The 24,228-nt window shown below is 44.8% G+C and overlaps 1 protein-coding gene across 3 annotated transcripts in view; it reads left to right on the top strand.

The window, feature by feature from the left end:
* The window catches only part of LOC132399937 (rho GTPase-activating protein 39-like), a 204,067-nt gene that overhangs the window by 23,777 nt on the left and 156,062 nt on the right, over window positions 1–24,228 (top strand). The window contains exon 2 of one of the 3 annotated variants that reach the window (XM_059980892.1): window positions 16,207–16,343. The exons of the other annotated variants lie outside the window; for them this stretch is intronic. Coding sequence (XP_059836875.1) covers window positions 16,315–16,343 — 29 coding nt within the window. The 5' untranslated portion in view covers window positions 16,207–16,314. The remainder of the gene's footprint in view (window positions 1–16,206; window positions 16,344–24,228) is intronic. 3 annotated transcript variants of the gene reach the window in all.

The following is a 24,228-nucleotide window of genomic DNA, read 5'->3' as shown; positions in this document are numbered from 1 at the left end:
TATGGTTTTGTACATAACTACAGCACAGGAAGGGGCCCTTCAGCCCACATAGTACGTCCCTCCCTACCCCTACCATCCATGTACCTATTGAATTTCTATTAAATGCTGAAATTGAACCTGCATCCACCACTTCTGTCAGCTCGTTCCACCCTCTGAGTGAAGTTGCCCTTCACGTGCCCCTTAAATAATTCCTCTTTCAACCTTCACCTGTGACCTCCAGTTTAGGTTTCAATGTGTTATTTGGTTATCAAATCTTTAGCCGTGAGAAACAGGTTCTCCCTGTTCATCGCATTTGATCCCTGTACAATTTTAGACCATAAGATGTAGGAGTAGAATTAGGCCATTGAGTTTGCTCTGCCATTTCATCATGGCTGACTCATTTCCCCCTCAGCTCCAATCTCCTGCCTTCTCCCCGTAGCCCTTCATGCCCTGACTGATCAAGAATCTATCAACCTCTGCTTTAAATACTCAATGATTTGGCCTCCACAGTCACCCATGGCAAAGAATTTCACAGATTCACCACGCTAGCTAAAGAAATTCCTCCTCATTACTCTAAACAGACGTCCCTCTATTCTGAGGCTGTTTCCTCTGGTCTTACCCCCCCTGCCCCCCGTTTTGAACACTTATCGCATCCCAATCCTACACTATTCCAATTTTTTTTAATTCTTTCCAACATTCCCATCACCTTAAGAGGCATTCAGGCAAAACTTGCAGAGAATTGTAGACACAACCAGCTTCCTCATGGCCACAAACCTCTCCACCATTGAGGGCATCTTTTTAAATGCCTCAAAAAGGTGACATCTATCATTAAAGACCTTCACCATCCTGCACATGCCCTCTTATTACTTCTTCGGCTGTCCATCAATTTTCAATGATGACTGGGGCCTAGGCAAGGTTGTATGGAAGACCTGCAGTTCCCCATGATGCAAGCTGCCACCGATGTTGTCCAAGGGAAGGGCATTAGGACCCATACAGCTTGGCACCAGTGTCGTCGCAGAGCAATGTGTGGTTAAGTGCCTTGCTCAAGGACACAACATGCTGCCTCAGCTAAGGCTCGAACTAGCGACCTTCAGATCACTAGATGGACGCCTTAACCACTTGGCCACGTGCCACACTTCTACCATCAGGAAGATGGTACAGGAGCTTGAAGGTGCACACTTGGAAGTTTTAGGGACAGCTTCCCCCCCCCCCCCCCAATCCAATTTCTGAGCAAGCCATAAACACTCCCCTACTATTTTTCTCTTTTTGCACTCTGTAGAGTCACAGAAAAACACAGCACAGAAACAGGCTCTTCGGCCTATTAAGTCTGCTGAGCCATTTAAGCTGCCTACTCTCAATGACCTGCACTGGGACCATAGCCCTCCACACCCCTACCATCCATTTACCTATCCAAACTTCTCTTAAATGTTGTAATTGAGCTTGTATGCACCACATGTTCAGGCAGTTTTTTCCACGCTCTCGTGACCCTCTGAGTGAAGTTTCCCCTTAAAATCATTTTCTCATTTGTTGCGTAGGCCACCATTGCTTCCTCTCTATCAGACTGTTCCTTTGCACAAGTCGCAGACCACAACTTAATTTGCTATTTTTGCCCCATGTTAATAGTTGGTCTGTTGATTGACAATCAAGTGATGGCTGTAATACAGGGCCCCACAGGCAGTGGTGTCAGGGCTGATCACTTTGGCAATCACTGGAGATCAGTTAGTTTTAGACCGATCATCTGGAGCAGGGGTTCCCAACCTATTTTATGCCATAGACCATTATCCAAGGGGTCCATGGACCCCGGGTTGGGAGCCCCTGATCTAAAGAAAGGTACAAGATTATTTGTCACATGTACATCGAAACTTTGAAGCATGCAGGGGAATGTGTTGTTTGTGTCAGTGACCAGCAGCTTGAAAATATACTTGAGGCAGCATGCAAGTGTCACCAAGTTTTTGGCAGCAACATAGCATGCCCACAAACTACATGTTGTTTGGAATATGGGAGGAAACCAGAGCACCTGGAGGTAACCCATGGGAATGCAGAGAGAACATACAAACTCCTTCCAGGCAAGTGCTGGAACTGAACCCCTATCTCGCAGCTGTCCCTATAAGCATTTTGCTGACTGTGACACCCTTCTGACTATCTTGCATATTATGCAATGCCCACTAAGCCCTTGGGAATTCTAATCAACTACTTAATGAAGCCAAGAATTCATTTTTAAAATCCAAAAATCTCTGTAAATTCCATCAACGACTTGTGCATTTTTTGGCATGCAGTCTGAACTATCTGGATTTGATTTTTTTTATTAACCCCCCCTCCCTAAGTTAAAGGCTCCTTGGTGCCAGTTGTTTCCTTGTGACTGAACCCAAATTGTTCTCCGCTGACTCCAGGGTTTTGATTGTGAATGTGGGCGAAATGCAGTGGATGTTGCAGATGAACTTGACTCGGACCACGTGCAGGTAATTTCTAACTGTGATCGGCTGATCGGCTGATCCTCTGACCCACTCCATGTTGATGAGGAACAGCTGTAATTCCCAATCCGTTGACTAAACGGAACCAGACTAAGAGAAGGAAATGCACACAGTTTATCTACTGAGGATCTTCTCCCAAAATTCCCCACATCTTTTGGAGAGATGTTTGGGGAAATTCTGCTCCAGTTTTAAAACACTCGGCACTTTTTTAATTCTAGTTGTTTCTGCACTAGCCAGCCATGAATAACTCCTCATTTGATGTATATTATAGCCAAGCTTTCAAATAAAAGCAATTTGATAGCTGCTTGAAAAGAGTATTTGGGATGTTTTATGGAAATTTTGAAGACTCCAGTTTATCTAACTAATCTACATGCGGTAGATTACTACTAATGATTCCTTTCAGCATGAAATGGTAGTAGGATGAATTATTGGATGAATTATTAGATGAATCCCAAAACTTTTTTCATATAGGCATAATGTCATATCTTTCGGGCAGATGGGGCTCAAACCCTTGCTGCCTTGCGGCTGTACCCACTCATGGGGAAGGCTTCAGGATTAAACCCTGAGGAAAGGAAAAATCTGGAGCTGGGGTCCCTAAGGCAGATCCACATTAAGTTTAGTGCTGACTGGCAACTCCTACACCACCACTGGTGCCAAACTGTATCAGTTTCTGCCGATCCTTTTTGACTCATCAGCTGCGTGGAGAGGAGGAGCTTGCTGCTTGGACGACAGCTCGCTCTCTGTCGTACTGCCATGGCTAGCATACGGGCTTGCTTATCGACCATGTAGGTAGCGAGGTTGCACCATCCTTGGTCTACCCTGACCAACAGAGGCCTCACATGTGATCCAAAGTTTGGAAGGATCCAGCCCCAGAAAGGGGTCGCTGAATTGGGTGAGTTCCTGAACAATGCAGAGGTATAAGCTTGAATGTCATGATGACAGCTGGGGAGGTTTTTCAAGTAATTAAATACAAAGCCAGTTGGTGTAAAAATAAATAATCTAGTATTATTAATGGCAGCCATGAAACTGTCAGATTGTGGCTTAAAAACCCATCTGCTTCACTAGTGGCTTTGAGGGAAGAAAACCTGTTCTATCGTGGCTTCAGTGACTCTGGATCCATGAATGTGGTTGACTCTTTGCTGTTTGCTGAGGGGTGAGCTGTAAAATGTCCAAGGCCAGCAATGAGTCACTTTGTTTGTCACTTGTACGTCGAAGCATACAGTGAAATGCACTGTTTGTGTTAAATCAAGTCAGTGAGGATTGTGCTGGGCAGCCCGCAAGTGTCACAACATTTCTGGCCAGCATGGCATGCCTGCGCTCGCTAATGCTAACCTGTATGTCTTTGGAATATGGGGGGGGGGGGGGGGATCTGTTGGAATTGTTTTGGCTCCCTGTGGACATGATGTGTGCTCCTGCGGGTTATACATGAGCTGCATGTTCTTTTGTCTCTTGGATCTGACAATTGTGGGTTAAACCCCACCCCAGGGACCTTTGACAAATGTTGAGTTCAAGTCCTTTGAGCAACAATGTCAGAGGAGCAGCCTTTCAGTTGAGACATTAAACAGAGGCTTCTGTTGCCCTGATACCAAAAGAGTCCTGATATTTACCCCACAATTAGTTTAGTTTGTGTTTGTTATCGTATTTGCATTCAAGCAGTGTTTCTTTTGGGGGTGGAAATTGGAACTTCACAGACACCAGAAATTAATGGCTAATCTTAACCATCCTTGGGGTGGTTGAGGTAAGCCATTCCCGTGAACTAATGCAACCTTTCCGGTGAAGGTATTCCCATTGTGGTGTACAAGAGGGAGTTCCAATATTTGGGCCCATTGATAGTGAAGGAACAGCAATGTATTTTCAAGCTGGGATAGAGTGCCTCTTGATGTATGGGATGTGCTGTTGGAGTGTCATAGACAAGTAACTAATGCATTTTCCAGGTGGTGCACACTGCTGACAAGTGGTAGAGAGATTGAATACTTCGTGTAGTAGTTTGGCTGTCGGTCAACTGGTCTGAGGCATTTTTGATGTCAGATCAGTTTATTTATCCTGCTTGGTAGGCCATCTGTTGATTGGGGTTGATCTTGGATATTGGCATCCTAGCTGTCTCTGCAAGCTGGGGCAGAATGATGTGGAAGGCAAGCTATTGCCCATGCAGCAAGCTCCCCCTTTTCATGCAGCTAGCTTCCCCTTTCCATGCAGCTGATGAACCCAAGCAACAGCAGGGACTAATTTGACAGCAAAGGTGTCAGAGAAGTTGCCAGTCAGTGTTGAACTCAACATAGGACTGCGTTAGGGACACCAACCCCAGATTTTTACTCGGGGTTTACTCCTGAAGCCTTGCCCATGAGTGCGTACAGGCACAAGGAAGTGCAGGTTTGAGATCAGAGTTTTCCTTCTCCTAGATGAGATACCAACCACAGCAGATGAGCCCCATCTGTCTGAAGCAACTGGTTTTAATGCATCGGTAACCCACCTTTGCCCCCTTTTCCTGTCAGTAGAAACGGTTCTGCCATGCTTTGTGGCTAAGCCGCACTTGAATGCCAGGAGCTGGACTTTGTTGTCGGAAGCTATTTGAAATACATGCCATTGGAGCATTTAACAGGTAGTGGGAGCTTATCCCCACTAGCACCCTCGGCCATGACAACTTCAAGGAACCTTTGCATGCACGCATTGAAATGTATTGTTTACATAACTACCAACGCAACATAAGGGTGTGCTGGGGACAGCCCACAAGTGTTGGCACACATTCTGGCACCAATATAGCATGTCCACAAGGTTTAGCAAAACAACACAGGCGGTAACACCAACAGCACAAAGCGAGCCCCTTTTCTTACCCACCCACACAGTCAGGCCTCCAACCCCAGGACAAATCACCTCTGGGTATCCGACCTCTAGTCCTTGGCCCTGGACTCTTAGACTCACAAATGTCGCACCTCTGACCTCTGACCCAGAGGCTTTGACCTCCAGATTCACATGGACCTCTGACCAGCGGGACTCACCAAGTTGGGAAGTCATTGTCCCGAATCTTCAGGGTCCACTGACCTGGGGGCTCATTGGCACCAATCCTCAGACTCCAATCATTAACCACAGTGAAATGTGTTGTTTTACGCCTGAGGATCGTGCTGGGACACCTCGAGGTTGTTGCCAGGCTGGCAGTGCCAACAAGCATGCTCACAACTGATTAACCCTAACCTATACATATTTGAACATGGGGAGGGGGGAACTGGAGCACACAGAGGAGACCCACCTGGTCACAGGGAGAACATACAAACTCCTTACAGGCAGTGGCAGGAATCCAGTGATCTCCAGTGCCGTAAAACGATTATGTTTCCTGCTCTGTTACTGTGCCACCCTTTCTTTTCAAGTTGGAACCTTTCTGGCATTTCCTTTCCTCTGACCATTAGAGTCAACGTACTGAATATGAAAACAACTTTGGATTAACTGAGCTCCCAAGGTGAAAGATAGGAAGAAAGAGCAGTGGAAGGGGGGGATGTTGTTCGATATTTTGGGGAGATGATCAAAACATTATTTAAAAAATAACTATCTAACTTTGTAGAGGAGCAAAGTTATAAATTATCGTTTCTTACTCCTTCATTTTGAAGGGGTGAGCTAAAACACACAAAGATAACCACAGGAAACTAGCTAAATAGATGAGAAACCATTCTGAGCCCCAAGTGTGTAGATTTAAAAAGACCCTTCTTCCTTCCTGTCATTAGTAAGTCAAGCGATGACTGTGTGGGGCTCTGATGTTTGGATAAAAATTATGCATAATTATTCCATGTCCTTAGGTCCTACAAATGGAAGATTATTATTTTAAAGTACACATCTAAGAGTCTGTATTTGTTTAAATTGAAAGGAAGTGGAATCTAATTTTAGGATTTTATTCTTGTTTTTAATTTATTGCATTTGTATGTCTGGATGTGTTCATTATTCTCAGTGACACAGAGTGGAAGTGGGCCTTCAGCCCATCAAGAAATCTGTGCTGGGTTGGGAGCTCGTCTATGCAGGCTCGTTCTCCCATTGGTGCTGCTCTCAAGTGTATGTTCCCTGGAAGACAAGTCGGTCTGCCTTCATCTGTGGCTGACCCAGTGTGAGATGAGGAACTGCTGCATGTTTGGTTTTACAGAAACGTGGCTCTAGGACAACATCCCATGCACCATCAGTCTTCAGTGCATTCCACTATTCACTTCCACACTAGGGGCAACTTGCAGGGATTAGTTAACCTACCTGCAGGGAGATGTCCTGCTTTAACTCTGACCAATAATGACAAACCTGTACACCCTGGGCATTCCCTCTTCTCCCCTCTCTTGTCCTGCAGAAGGCACAAAAGCCTGAAAGCATGTATCATTAGGCTTAGGACAACTTCTATCCCAGTGTTGTCAGACTCTTGATCGGACCTCTTGTACGATAAGATGGGCTCTCGGTCTCACCAACATCCTTGTTACGATTTTGCACTTTATCATTTACCTGCACTGCATTTTTTTGGTAACTTTGACACTTTATTCTGCATTGTTAATGTGAAAGATTTAAAAGATTAGTTGGATTTGTCACTTTTATATCAAACCATCAGACCATACAGTGGAATGTGTGGTTTGCGTAAAGGCTCAACACAGTCTAAGGATGTGCTGGGCGTGGCCGCGCTTCTGATGCCAACATGGTATGCGCTCATCTTCCTAGCCCTAATGCTAGTCTTTGGAGCGTGGGAGGAAAGCGGAGCACCCGGAGGACGTCCACGTCGTCATGAGGGAGAACATAAGACTCCTTTTAGACAACGGCAGAATTGAAACCAGGTCATTGGCGCAGTAATAGCATTAAGGTACTGTGCTACCCTTCCCATACTTTATTCTAGCTCAGTGACTGTACAATGATTTGATCGGCTGAAAGGTTTTCCAGTGTACCAAAGATTCAGAATATATTTATTATTAAAGTATGTACACAGTATACAACCCTGAGATTTGACTTTCCACAGACAGCCACAAAACAAAGAGGCACCATGGAATCCACTTAGAAAAACATCAAACCTCCAACGCGCGGTGGTGGTGGTGGGGGGGGAGAATAAATCGCGCAAATGGCAAAAATAAAAAGAGCCAAAAATCCAGGATAAAAGACACTAAATCACAAAGACATTGAAAGAGTACAGGCACATTCAGTTCAGTTCAGTCCAGCTCCGCTCTCTGCAGGCTGCAGTGCCAGTCCACACAGAATCACACAAAAGAACATCAAGAGAAAGGGGCACCCAGAAGCCAGAAGCACATCATAACAGGAACGACAGAGTCCAGTCCACAAACCGTGTCGATTAACCATGTATCTAGATACGTGTGACAGTACAAAACCAGTATCAGGACCAGAGGTAGATGTGTAGCCAGGGCATGGGTTTTGAGAGGTATGCATGCCACTTTGTTATAATACATGACTTTACAGTGTTCTTTCAAATAGACTGTGATGTATTCAGCACAATTGTTCTTATCTCATAGTTTTAATACTTCCAAGTTATTGGATGGGGACATTAAAAGTGCATTCTCATAATTTGACTCCACAATACCCAAAGGCCAAGCTTTCTTGTGGGGGGGGGGGGTTTACATCATTTTCAAAATCAGCCTCATTCTGCCTTCAAATTCCTGAGAAGTTCTCTGGATCTCCCATTGTAACTTTGACAGGAATCCAGTGGTCTCCCTGGGGAAAGCAAAAGGAAAATATTTTAATCCGGTTCAAGCTGGAGGGAGCTGATAGACTTCAAGTATTCAACAAAATAGCAGAATTTAATCAGTTAGTTCTGGAGAAAGAATTTGCTGTGGCAGGGTGGGAGGGATCAAAAGGATATCATAAAATCTGGAGTCTTTCATGAGAGAAATTGGGAAGTGTTTCTTCACACTGAGTGTAGCACCAAAATGTAACATCAAATTTTGTGAACCGGTGGTGGTGAATCTGTGGGATTCCTTGCCACAGATAGCCAAGTCACTGAGTATATTTAAAACAGAAATCTTCTCATTGCTACCATCAGGGTGGAGGTACAGGAGGCTGAAGGCACACACTCAAACTGATTCAGGAACAGCTTCTTCCCCTCTGCCATCCAATTCCTGAGTAGTCATTGAACCCATAACCACCACCTTTTTTGCACTACTTATTTAATTTAACTATCAAATTATTATTATCAATGGGCTGAATGGACTAAATCTGCTCCTGTGTCATAAGGTATTTGGGAAAATGCTCAAAAATTCTCCTGAAAATGCACTGCTTCTACAAATTTTTTTAACTAACCATGAATGGATTAACTGGTTAGTTATTCTGGCAACCCTTCTTTTCTCCTCACCTGCCTGTCACCTATGGTTTCCGTCCTCTTTCCCTTTCTCCCATGGCTCATTCTCCTCTCCTATCAGATTCCTCCTCCTTCAGCCCTTCATCTCTTCCACCTATCAGCTCCCAGTTTGTCACTTCATTTCTCCCCCTTTCCCCTCACCTGTCTTCACCTATCACTTTCCAGTTTGTACTGTTTCCCCTCCGCCTTATTCTGGCTTTCTCCCCCTTCCTTTCCAATCCTGATGAAGGATCTTGGACAAAAATGTCGACTCTTTATTCCTCTCCATAGATGCTGCCCAACCTGCTGAGTTCCTGCAGCATTTTGTGTGTGGATTTCTGGCACCTGCAGAATCTCTTATGTATCTGATCAGTTATGTTTTTATTTGCAGTTTTGCTTAAATAAGATTTTTCATGTTACCCTTTCATAGCATCAGAATAGCTGTGTTCAAAATGGCAAGAGGATTTCTCATAGCTATTGATTCAAGAGTTATTTTAATCACTGTTCTCTGTTGAGCCAAATCATCTCTTGCTGATTACCCATAATTTGAAGTGGAATAATTGCTGTATTTAACATAAATATCCAACAATCCTGGCTGGTCTACCACCAACAAGAAAGGGAGAGGGGTGAGAGAGCTTTTTCAGATAAAAAACCATCCACTTTGAAAACTAAATACACTTTAATAGGTTTTTCTCTATAAAACAAAATGTTCCCCCAAAACTTCTGAATGTATCTTTTTTTTTTCTAGTTCATAGGAAAATCCTTTCCTTTCTGACTATGTCTGACTTTGTGGCTCAGATCTATTTGTTTTATTGGTGCTTTTGGGAGATAGGAATCAGGCTAGGGTTTAGGGACTGGTGATGGGGAGTCAGAGTCTGGGCAGGAGTTCAAGTCCAGGTCAAAGCGCACCTCAGTCCCAGAAATCTCACAACTGGCACGAGGAAGACCAGTGATCTCCAGGTTGGAGACTGGTCCTGAGCTGGAAGTCTGTACAGGCGAAAAGTCCCAGATATGGGAAGGAGTCTCAAAGACTGGTGATGGGGTCAGAAGTCTGCGTGAATCTGCAAGCTGAGGACGGTGCAAGTCCAGAAGTAAAGGCTCGATGTCACATCCAGCGAAATCCAGAAGGCAAAGCTGGAGGCCAAAGCCCAAAGCGCAGCAAGAGGAGAGGTAGAATACTGAAGGTCAAAGATCAAAAGTAGAGGCCGAAAGGAGTCACGAGGGCCCAGATCATTAAGGTTGGTGGTTTGTGCGAGCCCGGATGCTGAGGCCTGAGGGTCAAGTCCATGAACAGTGTCTTTGGGGTGAAGTCTGAGAATCTGGAGGTAGAGACTGGGGGAGTTGAGGCGGCCTGCCCTGGGCGGGGTTGCAGGCCTGTCTGGGGGGGAGTGGGAAAGAGGAGTGTTTTGCTGCTAATGGTATCGTTTTTGGAACATTGGTAAGCATGCTTCGTGTGGTGACACTTGCAGGCTGCCCCCCCAGCACATTCACAAGTGTACTGGTTGTTAAAACAAACAACACATTTCACTGTGTTTTCATGTACAGGTAATAAATCTGAATCTGAATTCTCTCTCAAAACACAAGTGTGAGCCTGTTGTAATCATACTTCCTCGCTTCATTCTTGCTCCCCTCCCTACCCTTAAGCAAGCTATTCTGTGGTAATTGCTGTTCAGTAGAGGTTTGTTTACAGAATACATATTTTTATATTACATAGACTCCACTAGCCGCTTCAACTCAACTGCTTCACGTCTATGTTTATGCATCCCTTGAGCCTCCTGCCCTGTGCTTAATCCCTCTGTTTTCTTTCTCTCTCCAATATGCATCTCAAACTTGCTCCTTTGTGTTTGTGTCACAGTGGGGGCAGCCTGCCCTGGGCATGGAGGCCTGTCTGGATTTGTGGGTGGCAGGAATGGGAAGCTGTGTGTTGCCTGGGACAGTATTTTTTCCGCTACGAGGACAATCTGGAGAGAAGCTGGGTTGTGCTCTCTGTATATATCACGTAGGTAGTGAGGAGCATTTCCCTTTGCAGTAACTCTATCCAGAGTGGAAGTGGAAGGCAAGAGGGTAGAATACTTAAAAAGAGGTTTTGAAATTTTTTTTTCCACCCAGACGGGGTTTGAATCCTGCAATGGGCTTCATGGGGTGGCAGGAGTTGTTCATTGCAAGGACATAACATTTCTATAAATTACATAATGGTGAAAAGAAATAAATAATGAGTTAGTGTTCATGGGTTCAAAGTAAATTTTTTTACAAAGTACATACATATCACCATGTTCAAGCCTGAGATTCATTTTCTTTTGGTCATACTCACTAAACGTATAGAATAATGACCATAATAGATTTAATGCCCAGCTAGGCGTTCATGAAACGTTCAGAGTTTTGTTGACAGAAGAAAGAAATATTGCTGAATTATTGAGTCTTTTGGCTCCTGCGCCTCCTCCCCGATCAGAATATTGAGAAGGAGTCATGTCTGAGATCCTTACTGATGGATGCCACTTGAGATATTGCCTCTTGGAGATCAAGTCAAGTCACTTTTATTGTCATTTTGACCATAACTGCTGGTATAGTACATAGTAAAAATGCGACAACGTTTTTCAGGACCATGGTGTTACATGACACAGTACAGAAACTAGACTGAACAAGTTAAAAAAAACAACACAGAGAAGGCTACACTAGACTACAGACCTACACAGGACAGCATAAAGTGCACAAAACAGTGCAGGCATATATAATAAATAATAAACAGGACAATAGGGCAAGGTGTCAGTCCAGGCTTTGGGTATTGAGGAGTCTGATAGTTTGGGGGGAAGAAAATGTTACATAGTCTGGTCGTGAGAGCCCACATGCTTTGGAGCCTTTTCCCAGACGGCAAGAGGGAGAAGAGATTGTATGAGGGGTGTGTGGAGTCCTTCATAATGCTGTTTCCCTTGCTGATGCAGCGTGTAGTGTAAATGTTTGTAATGGCAGGAAGAGAGACTCTGATGATCTTCTCAGCTGACCTCACTATCTGCTGCAGGGTCTTGCGATCCGAGATGGTGCAATGTTCATTGGGGAGTGGTCGCTCAGTGCCCTCCTGAAGTCATCAACCATCTCTTTTGTTTTGTTCACATTAAGAGACAGGTTGTTGGCTCTGCACCAGTCCGTTAGCCACTGCACCTCCTCTCTGTAAGCTGACTCGTCATTCTTGCTGATGAGACCCACCATGGTCGTGTCATCGGCGAACTTGATGATATGGTTCAAGCTGTGTGTTGCAGCACAGTCGTGGGTCAGCAGAGTGATCAGCAGTGGACTGAGCACACAGCCCTGGGGAGCCCCTGTGCTCAGTGTGATGGTGTTGGAGATGCTGCCTCCAATCTGGACTGACTGAGGTCTCCCAAGTCAGGAAGTCTAGTATCCAGTTGCAGAGGGAGGTGTTCAGGCCCAGTAGGCTCAGCTTTCCAATCAGTTTCTGAGGGATGATTGTGTTGAATACTGAACTGAAGTCTATGAACAGCATCCGAGCGTATGTCTTTTTTGTCCAGGTGGGTTAGGGCTAGGTGGAGGGTGGTGGCAATGGCGTCATCTGTTCAGCGGTTGGGACGGTACGCAAATTGCAGGGAGTCCATTGAAGGGGACAACAGGGTCCTGATATGCCTCATGATGAGCCTCTGAAAACAGTTCATGATGATGGATGTAAGTGCAACGAGACGGTAGTCACTTAGGTAGGACACCGAAGTCATCTTCAGCAAGGGGAGATGGTGGCGGCCTTGAAGCACGTTGGAACGGTGGCGCTGCTCAGGGAGATGTTGAAGATGTCAGTGAGAACATCTGCTAGCTGGTCTGCACATCCTCTGAGCACTCTACCAGGGATGTTGTCTGATCCAGCAGCCTTCTGTGGGTTGATCCTGCACAAGGTTCTTCCCACATCGGCCATGGTAAGACACAGCACCTGGTCATTTGTAGGAGGGGTGGAGTTCCTTGCTGCCACTTCATTTGCACAGTCAGGTGATATTGTCTTGTAATTGGTAATGTCCTGGATGCCCTTCCACATGCGCCGCATGTCGCCACTGTCCTGGAAGTGACTGTGAATTAGCTGGGCATGTGCACGCTTTGCCCCTCAGATGGCTTGGGACAGTTTGGCCCTTGCTGTTGTTAAAGCTGCCTTGTCGCCTGCTCTGAAGGCGGAGTCGCGGGACCTCAGCAGCGCACGCACCTCCGCGGTAATCTATGGCTTCTGGTTAGCGCGTATAGTGATGGTCTTGGACAGAGTAATGTCATCAATGCACTTGCTGATGTAGCTGGTCACTGATGCTGTGTATTCCTCTAAGTTGGTAGAGTTGCTATCGGTTGCAGCCTCCCTGAACATGTGCCAGTCAGTGTGCTCAAAGCAGTCTTGAAGAGCAGAGATGGCTCCTGCTGGCCAGGTTTTCACCTGCTTCTGAACTGGTCTGGAGCGCCTGACGAGTGGGCTGTATGCTGGGATTAGCATAACAGAGATGTGGTCTGAGTAACTGAGGTGGGGGCAGGGCTCTGTCCGGTACGCGTCCGGGATATTTGTATAAGCAAGGTCTAAGCGTTCTCCCCCCTCGTTGCAAAGGCCACATACTGATGGAATTTGGGGAGTACTGACTTAAGATTCGTGTGGTTAAAATCACCGGCGACAATTAACAGTCCATCAAGGTATGCGTACTGCAGTTCGCTAATAGCCCCGTACAGTTTACAGAGTGTCTCCTTAGCATTAGCGCTGGGGGGAATGTAGATACCGAATATAAGGACAGAGGTGAATTCCCGTGGCAAATAAAATGGTCTGCATCTAACAGCCACAAACTCCACTAGCAATGAGCAGTGTCTGGAAACTTGCAGAGTTCTTACACCATTCCGTATTGATGTAAATACACACACCACCACCGCGAGTCTTACCGGAGAGAGGTATATCCCTGTCCACACGAAACAAGGCGAGCCTGTCCAGCTGAATGGCAGCGTCCGAAATTCCATCAGTCTGTCATGTCTTTGTGAAGACATATGCAGAGCAAACTCTGTACTCCCGCCGAGTACTTCATTGGAGTCGGATATAATTTATTGTCTAGGGAGCGGACATTGGAAAGCAGAATGGACAGGAGAGCTGGCCAGTTAGGGTTCGCTTTTTGCCTGGCACTGACCCCTGCCCGCTTGCCTTGCTTCCGCTTCCTCGCACATCTCTTACAACGTCTCTGTCTCCGGCTCCCAGCATCAGGCAAGTCCGAGGAATGTAGGCCTGTTACCCTCAGCAAGCCGAGGTCGTATAATTCAGCCAGCAGATCTTTGTGAAGGTTTGTTTTTGGGCGATCTCTGTATCTCTGGCGATGGTAGATAGCCGCTCTGTTATCCATGTGCCCTAATCGAAAATTGTGTATCAAACTTAGATTAGAAAATTAAATTAAAGTAACACCAGGTCTGAAATGTCCTGGATGGTGAGGAGTGTTGTGCCTGGGATGGAGCTGTTTGAGTCTGCAACCTTTTGTTGTCTCTTGTGATTCTGTGCAAGGCTGTGATTTAAGCGGTCAGAATGCTCTGTACCGTACAACTGTGAAATTTAGAAGGTTATTTGGCTGCAGGCCAAAACTAGAGACTATATTAATAATACTGTACATACATACACACAAGAGATTCTGCAAATGCTGGAAATCTGGAGCAATGCACACAAAATGCTGGAGGAACTGAAAAGTCCAGGAAACATTCAACGTTTCAGGTCTTTTAAAAAAATATTCTACCCCCTGCCTCCAGGACTATCTTTATGGTTTTAAAGAGCTCTGTGAGGTCTCTGTTGCCTGTTTTCGAGAGAAACGAGCCCCATCTTGCTTACTGGTTCGGGTAATGGCTGAGTGCTGGCGGTGACAGTCTGACTTCACAGCAGCTGCCAAGTTGGTAGGTTTGAACAAGAATTGCTGTTGATTGGAATTTGCACGTGTCTTTATCCCTTGGCAATGGCTTTTGATCGGTGCCTCATTGCAATGAGCAAGAAGTCCCACAGAAAGGAAGAACTTGGTACAGCATAAACATGAGAGATTCTGCATATGCTGGATATCTTAAGCAACACACATTAGGTGCTGGAGGAACTCAGCAGGTCAGGCAGCATCTATGGAGGGGAATAAACAGTTGACATTTCTGGCTGAGAGCATTTTTCAAGATTGGCAAGGAAGGGGGAACAAGCCAGAATAAGGTGGTGGGGAGAGGGGAAGTAGTCCAAACTAGAGACCAAGCGAAGGAGCTGGCAACGTCTTGGGCCAAATCTTGGTTAAAATAAGTTTACTCTTTAGAACTTTCTGAACTTGAAATGGGTTCTCATCTGAATGTGTCTGAAATGTGAGTATTAGTTCCTTCATCAAACTCTCATAAAGTACATTTCAGGAGAGCAGTTGAGGTAAATTGGTTTATTACTGTAACATTTATTGAGATACAGTGTGAGCACTTGTCTACTGTTCATATTGATCAGGGGCTCCCAGCCTTTTTTCTGCCAGGGATCCGTGGACCGCAGGTTGGGAACCCCTGCTTTAGTTCAGTTAATTACAGTGTATTGAGGTAGTACAAGGTAAAACAATAACAATGTAGGTTGAAGTGTTAGAGACAGTACAGAGTACAGCATTGGAACAAAGATATAGGTTCAAAAGTGAGTTCAAGAGCTGTGAGATAATGTTACAGCTATTAAAGAATTTAGTTGGACCCCACTTGGAGTACTGTGTACAGTTCTGGTCAGATCACTACAGTAAGGATGTGGATGCTATGGAGAGAGTGCAGAGAAGATTTACAAGGATTTTGCCAGCTTTGGAGAGCATGCTTTATGAGAATAGGTTGAGTGAACTTGGCCTTTTCTCTTTGGAGTGACGGAGGATGAGAGGTGACCTGATAGAGGTGTATGAGATGATGAGAGGCATCGATTGTGTGGATAGTCAGAGGCTTTTTGTCAGGGCTGAAATGGCTAACACGAGGGGCATAGTTGTAAGGTGCTTGGAAGTAGGTGCAAGGGGGATGTCGGGTAAGTTTTTCACAGACAGCGGTGAGTGCATGGAATGCACTAACAGCGACGGTGGTAGAGGCTGATACAATAGGGTCTTTTAAGAGACTTGTAGGTAAGTACATGGAGCTTAGAAAAATAGAGGGCTTTGTGGTAGGATAATTCTAGTCAGTTTCTAGAGTAGGCTACATGGTCGGCACAACATTGTGGGCCAAAGGGCTTGTAATATGCTGTAGATTTCTATGTTCTAAGAGCTAGACATCCTGCCAGAAGCTGCTGGATGTATGCACTCTGCTTTTCATCTCCACCTCGCAGAGTGTCCTCCATCTTCAGGCTGCATTGGTTTGACAGGTGGATCGCAGCTTCAGTTCAGTGTTCTTCTCACTTGGGGCCATCCATAGTGGAGTTACCTGTGGGCGGGAAGGGGTGGGGGGGTAACTCAATGTTTGGGGTCATTGACTGCAAAAACACCTGCAATTCCTTTCCTCCCACAGTTGCCACTTGACCTCATGCGTTCCTCCAGTAGAGTGTCGCCCCAGATTCCAGCATCTGCTGTAGTTTAAATCTCTACACGTAGGCACGGTTGTTGAACAGTGACATAGATGGATGCAGAGAGAAACGAGGTACCTGGGTGAGTACAGGAAAATAGCAATGGGGATGAAAGGCCAATCTGTGGCGTTAATGACTGGCAGACAGGAGTGAGGGACTGGGTGGGTGGTCTACCCCGACTTCATCCTTCCTAAGTGATCTCAACTGCAAGTTGCCTCACTGATCTGGTTTATTGCCGTAAGCCCGATAGCATGGCAGTTAGTGTTGCGTTATTACGGCATGAGTGATTCCACCACCATTGTCCGTAAGGAGTTAGTACGTTCTCCCCGTGACCATGTCGGTTCCCTCTGGGTGCTCCAGTTTCCTCTCTCTTTTCAAAGAAGTAAGAGATAATAGGTTAATTGGTCAACTGGGTGCGATTGGATGGCACGGGCTCATTGGGCTGGGAGAGGCTATTACGGCATAAAATCTCTAAATTAAATTTTTGCTCAACTCATTTTCTGGCTCGTGCATTAAGCACTTTGTGACCGCATCCCCCACCACCTCTATAAATGTCAGTTGATCTGAGGTTCAGGCAGCTCCATGGCTCACCGGGTACTGCTTTCTTCTCTGGTTACGAGGCTATGGGTTCAGGTTTCTCTCCAGAGGACACATGTACTTGGGGTGAACAACACTGAAGTTTTGCCGTGGATGGTCCCAAGCCCGGCTGCAAGAGGAAGAGGGTTGGATATGGGGCTAGCAAGCCCATCCCATAAAAACCCAGAGCTACAGAAACACCAACAGAAGCTCCAAAGACCTCATCCCTAGGAGAGGAAGGATACACCAAGAAGATGGGCTACACCTGAGGACAACTTGAAGGACTGGCCCTGGACAGAGGACTCAAGCGAGCTGCAGTACTGTTGACGGCCTATGCCCCAGTAGAGGTGAATGGCTTAGCACAAACACACAAGCTGCTTGATCTGCTGAGTTTCTCCAGCCTATACTTAAAGGCTTGATCCACAGGTTTGGGGAATGGGTTGGTCTCAAGCTGGCCGCAGAAGTGACTGAAGTTTGTCTTTCTAAGTAACATCGAAATGGCTGATTGGTAACAGTCCCTCTAATGTGTTTTTACAGCTGCGCAGATGAACCATTGCTCTGAGCAGGAAATCTTCACACGGTCTGAAAACTGCGCTGCACTTTAAATGTTCTTTTTCGCAATTTCCATTTAATGAATATCTAGGATGAAAATTGAAAAATCACATACTATTGCTGTTATTTATTAATGGAAGGGTATAATGAAATACAGAACAACAAAGAAAAATGTTCATGTTTTGTAACCTTTTCCTAGCAGTGTGGCAACAAAGGCTATGTGCAAGGCAGCATTTCAGTTAGTGTGCGGCCACGCCGATGAGAGGGAGCAGGTGGTGATGGTTAGTGAGGTGTGGAGTTTGCCTGATTTATTGCTTCCAGTGATGATCCAGTCATGCCCCAATCCCTCTGCTGGAAAGTACAATGCAGGACGGTACAGCCCTCATTGTTGAGCAGTCCACCAAATACACCCATCATGAGAAATGGGTGAGGCGAAGTTATTTCATGGGGGGAAAAAAAACAGAGCATGAGAGAGAGGAGAAATGCAATTCTCTATCTATTCCACACCGATCTTTTCCACACAGCGACTGTGATAGTGACCACGTTGTCTGAATTTAATCAAGCCATATTTTACTGTGCTGACAGCTGTGTGAAATGGATGCTTTTGTGCTGCCTGTAATTGGAGCTGCCTAGACAGCTGTACTGTAGATGGACTCATGAATGTGTAACCTCAGTAATCAGTCTGCATTGTACATACAGTTGCCTGAATCTCTATCCTGCACCCAAATGCTTCTGATGTTACTACATCAAACTAAACCAGAAAGGAGCCAGGGTTCCAAACCTTTTTTATGCCATTGACCAATACCATGAAGCAAGCAGTCTATGGCTCCAGTTTGGGAAACCCTGGCTTAATGGAATAGGCATGCATCTACACATCGATTACTTAACTCCATCTGCTCATATTTACAGGGAGGGAAGATGTCCTTCTTTCGTGTTTTGGTCTTCAGTAAGGTAGCATGGTAGTGTAGTGATCAGGACTATTGTTTTACAGTGTCGGCTGTTAGGCTGGGACTCGATTCCCGCCACTGCCTGTAAGGAGTTATATGCTCTCCCCGTGAACGCGAGGGTTTCCCTCGCTGTAGTTTCATCCTACATTCCAAAGACGTTTGGGTTAGGGCAGGGGTCGGCAACGTTTACCACTGAAAGAGCCAATATGGAGCAATTGCCCACAGAAAAGAAAACACTGGGAGCCACAAAACCCGTTTGGCATTTAAAATGAAATAACACTGCATACAACGTTTTTTTTTTGCCTTTATGCTATGTATAAACAAACTATAATGTGTTGCATTTATGAAATTGATGAACTCCTGCAGAGAAAACAAAATTACATTTCTGCATGCACCAAAAACATTTTGAACTCCGAAAAAAAGACATTGGGTTGAAGGTTACTCCATAGTTAGCCTACCTTGGATCGAAGAATTAAAAGAAAGCGTGCACTGGCGGGTGTCAGGCATTGGAAGTGGTGATGTGTATTAATAGCGATAAAAAAACGTTGTAGCGGTGTGCTACACGCAGCGCTAAAATAACGACACTGCAGTCAAAGGTAACTTTATTCGAACTAAACAGCCTTGCTTTAAAGCCTCCCTCAACCCGCCCCCGTGGGCGCGGATGCTCCAAAAGACGTACTCACAAACCCCCGTAGGCTATCTCCCTTAGCCGGAACGGTGGCTAATTGTGAGCCGGTTTGGATGTGCCAGGAAATGGGGTCTCCACAATGTTTTATTTAGATTGTAGAAGATCACCATAATCTTCAAATTTTGAATTACATTTCAAAAACTAACAAACCATGGGGAGCCGCAGCACAGAGATGAAAGAACCAAATGCGGCTCCGGAGCCGCGGGTTGCCGACCCCTGGGTTAGGGTTAGTGTGTTGTTAGCGTCCAGTTCAGTCCTTTTTGATTTGTCACACACAGTACATGAAGCTAATCTTTTAAAAAAAACAGAACACTGGAGGAACTCAGCAGGTCAGGCAGCATCTGTTTGAGGAATGAATTATAGATGTCTTGGGCCAAGGCCTGATAAGTCAACTATTTATTCCACTCCATGGATGCTGCCTGACCTGCCGAGTTCCTCCAGCATTTTGGGTTTGTTGCTTTGAATTTCCAGCATCTGCAGAATCTCTTGTTTAAGATTTGCTTATCTTATTAATCTTAATATCTTAAAGTCCTGCTCCAGCGGAAGGGGAGGAGATTCTGGGCCAAGTAGGATGAATCAGTGGACCAGAGCTTTGTGTATTCTTTGTAATGAGCTGAATAGATTCCCCTGTTGGATTTCACTTTTTGCTACTTCAGTCTCCTTCCTTCCTGAATCGTCATGGGTGAGGTTTGGCTGTGCTTAAGATTCAAAAGGCATTTTTCTTCCTCTTTTGTTTAATGCTCCCTCCAGTGTTCGCCTGTCACATTTTGTCCCCTCGACTCCACTTTCAAATCCAGTGGTATGGCCTAGCTAGAGTGGATGTGGAGAGGATGTGGGGGTGTCTACGGCCAGAGGGCACAGACTCAGAATAGAAGGACATCCATTTAGAAGAGGGACGAGGAATTTCTTTTGCCAGATGGTGGTGCATCTGTGGAATTCATTGCCGCAGACAGCTGTGAAAGCCAAATCATTGTGTATATTTAAGGCAGCGGTTGATAGTTTCTTGATTAACCAGGATGTCGAAGGTTTGGGGGAGAAGGCTGGAGAATGGGGTTGAGAGGGGTAATAAACCAGCTGTCGATGGAATGGTGGAGCAGACTTGTTGAGCCGATTGGCCTAATTCTGCTCTTGTCTTTATGGGTTTTATTTGGTACACATTTGCAGGGGTACTTTTAGACTGAAGAGCAGCCAAATCCAATTTTCCAATCATCTCACACATTTTTAAGGCAATCGTATTAATTCTGTTTTAAAGTACAGTATAGTTTCAACCCCAAATTATTGCATTTTCCTCCATATTGTGCCTGAGAGGAGGACAAAGTCCATGAGCAGGGTGGGTGTGATCCTTCATGACGTTACTGGCATTTTTCCGACTCTCTTCTGTATATCGTCCTTGATGGCAGGCAAGCTGACAGCCCAAGGTGCTGGAATTACTCACTGGAAGCTGTATATAACGTCAGTAGCTTATTACTCATCTGTTAGTATCAGTTTTTAAATGTATGTGGTAGTCCATGCCTATTAACTCTTCAGTACAGCAATTTCTTGCAGGTGACTGAAAACAATTGTGACTTAATCTGAATCACAAGAAGGATCCTGGTGGGAGAGAATGTTTAAAAAAAGCTCATTCATGTAAATTAATTCTTTGAAAACATACTTAAAAAAATTATTGCTTGCAATTTTAGGGATGAGCTAAGTCTGTGTCTGGGCAATTTGGAAGTTGTATGATAGGGTGGATAGGATCCTTCATGAAATTTCTGCCTTTTTTCAGTGCCTTTCTGTATATGTGCCCTTGATGGCGGATAGGCTGATGGTGATAATATGTTGAGCAGTTTTAACTGCCCGTTGTAGAGCCCTCCTGTCCATTGGAGTGCTGTTTCCGTACAACACAGTGATGTAAACTGTTAGGATGTTCTCAACTGTGCATCTAGAAAATTGTGAGTCCTTCATAATCCAGCTTTCTTCAGCCTCCGGGTTGGATTTGATCTCTTGCCTAATACATGAAAGGATATTATGCTAACCCACTGATGAACTCAGTCTCAAATTCTCATTAGGTTCTCGTCTCCATGTTCTTTGTGCACAAAGGATAGTTTTAAACTATCTTCCGGTTTACTGTTTTTGGGTAAATGCACAAGAAAAACTTGAGCCTGGCTCAAAAACTCAGTCTGGTGTGGAAACACCAATAACCTTGAACGGAAAATTCTACAAAATGTGGGGGATACAGCCTGTTTCATAATGGGTAACGCCCTCCCTATCGTTGAGCACTTCTGCATGAAACACGGTCACAGGAAAGCATCATCAATATTCAGGGGCCACCCATCACCAGGGACGTGCTCTCTTCTTGTTACTGCCCTCAGGAAGAAGGTACAGGAGTCTCAGGACTCTCACTACCAGGTTCGAGAAGTCACCTCCCCTCAAACCTCAGGGTCTTGAACCAAAGAGGATAACTTCACTCATATGCCCATCATTGAAATGTTCTCACAATCTGTGGACTCACTGCCAAGGACTCTTCATCTTATGTTCTCAATATTTACTGCTTATTTATTATTATTATTTCCTTTTTGTATTTGTACAGTTTGTTGTCTTTTGCACACAGATTGAATGCTCAGGTTGGTGTGGTCTTTTATTGATCTGTTATGGTTATTACTCTGTGGATTTATAAGAGTATGCCCACAAAAAAATCTCAGCGGTGTGTCGGGTGACATAAATGTACTTTGAGAATAAATTTACTTTGAACTTTGAGCAATGGCAAGAGAAAGGTGGAGAAAAGCATAGTCCTGCAGGGAATGTCCATCTCATGAATTGGCTTTGCAATGAGGTCATGTCCAAGCAAGTGAGATATTCCGCCAATTCTAAAACATTGACGATTCAGAAAGTACAAAGTGGTCCTCAAGCTACAACAGCTGATAGCTTTGTTGACCCAGATGATCAAAAGCCCAGGAGATGCTTGAGGTAAATAGTAAGACCATCGTTGGGTGTGTCTAAAGCAAGAGGGCAGAAGTGTGCAAGGTAGGAGATTCTGAAGAGATCTGGTTTATGGTAAAGATTGGGAACCCCTGCTACACTGGAATCAGGAACATGCTGCCTGATGAAGTGAAGGCAGGTTCGCTTACAAGTATCCAGATCAGTCATTGAATCTCCAAGGCAGAGAAGTATATGGACCAAATGGTATAAATGGGAATAGTACTGGTAAATTTTGGTGGCGGGATGGAGATACATCTCTAACAAAGGAGGTGTAAGTGGCTTCTTTGCTATGTTAGCTTGCAGGGTAATGAATGAATGAACTGGTAAATATGAAAAAAATCTGCAATGCTGGAAGTCAAGTTAAGATGCACAAAGTGGGAGGAACTCTGCAGGCCTGGCAGCATCTATGGGAAAGAGTAAATAGTCGATATTTCGGATTGAGACCTTTCATCAGGACTGGAAAGAAAGTGGGAAGAACCTAGAATAAGAAGTTTGAGGTGAAGGAAGGAATACAAGCTGGAAGGAGATGGGTGAAGCCAGGTGAAGGGGAATGTAAGTGGGTGGGAAATGAAGTGAGAAGTAAAGGGCTGAAGAAAAAGGAGTATGATATGAGCAGAGAGTTGAGCATAGGAGAAAGGGAAGGAGGGGCACCAGAGGGAGGTGATAAGCAGATGAGGAGAGAAGGGGATGTGAGGGGAGCCAGAATAGGAGAGAAGCGAGACGAGTGAGAAATTTTCAGAAATTGGAGAAATCGGTGTTCATCCCTCAGGTTTGAAATCCTTGCTGCTTTTGCCTATGGGACTGGTTAGGTATTGAATGGGATACAAGTATGTGAGCTCCATTGTGGGTCAGGTTGGCTGGGCTTTAATAATAAATCCTGCAGCCCTCTGTTGTAGAATGGCAAGGTCTGGACAACCTGCAGGGACCAGCACAGCTTTTACTCATTGTCTGTTGATTATTTTAACCAGCATATCATTGCATCCTCTGTGGTATTTGTCTCAGAAAAACATGACATCCTGTCCGACAGCTCAGTGCTGGTGTTTGTGCTCCACGAGAGCCAATTTTGTTTTTTTCCCCATTTGTCTTTCAAGGTCTGCATTCAATTAATTTATTCACTGTTGTTTTACATTGTTCTTGGATTATACTTAATTAGGCATAAATTTAAATAGATTTGGGCTTCCCTGTGAGCTCACGTGAGTGACAGTTCTGTGGGTGAAAATGTCTTGTTAAGAGGTCAGAGACGAATGGCCAAACTGGTTCAAGCTGACACGAATACAAATAACTGCGCGTTACAACAGTGATGTACACCAGAGCATCTCTGATGGCAAGGGAGAACAAACTAGTAGAATGACTTTCCTGATAAACTTCCAATGATTTTTGAGTATCAGAAACGGCTGACCTCCTAGGATTTCCACACACAAGAGTTTGTAGAGAATTGTGTGGAAAAACAAAAAAAACATCCAGTGAGTGGCAGTTCTGTGGGCAAAAATGCCCTGTTAGTGAGAGAGGTCAGAGGAGAATGGTCAGAGTGGTTCAGCTGACAGAAGGATGGTGGTAAATCAAGTGACCAGGCATTACAACAGGAGATCATCTCTGAACACACAACACGCCCCGAAACTTGAAGTGGATGGGCGACAGCAGCAGGAATGTTGGTGGACCTATTTTATGGAAGTTGAGGATGTACCATGAGTGAATATTGCAGCTGGGGAGACTGATGGTTCTGCAGAGTATGTAATAACTCTGATAATGTTGTATAGGAGGCTAGGGTCACTGATTTCTTCAGTATTTTCAGTATATTATAGAGGGGCAATAGTGAAAATGGGAAAGAATTTAGTAAGTAAGAAGCAGACTGTAATTATGAGGCAACACACCTCTTGTCTCAGCATAACAAATCAATTTGTTTTTGTCAAAACTTTTTGAAAGCATTTGCTTTCATCATCCCTGGTAAATTCTATCAGCATCTCTGTAAGAATTAAGGAAATATACACTTGCATTCAAGGAATTTGTGCTTCAGAATCAGGTTTATTATCGCTGACATGTGTCATGAGTTTAGTTGCTTTGTGGCAGCAGTACAGTACAATGCATAAAAAAAATAATATAAAAATATATAAAAAATATAAAAAATATATAAAAAATGAATAGTGCAAAAAGAGAGCAAAACAGTGTTCATGGGTTCATGCACCAATCAGAAATCTGATGGTGGAAGTGAAGAACCTGTTCCTAAAATGATGAGTGAGAGTCCTTAG

This window comes from Hypanus sabinus, chromosome 9 (genome assembly GCF_030144855.1).
Source record: "Hypanus sabinus isolate sHypSab1 chromosome 9, sHypSab1.hap1, whole genome shotgun sequence".
Classification (NCBI taxonomy): domain Eukaryota; kingdom Metazoa; phylum Chordata; class Chondrichthyes; order Myliobatiformes; family Dasyatidae; genus Hypanus; species Hypanus sabinus.
Note: the sequence above shows the minus strand (reverse complement) of the source record. Positions and strands in the feature narration are given on the sequence as shown.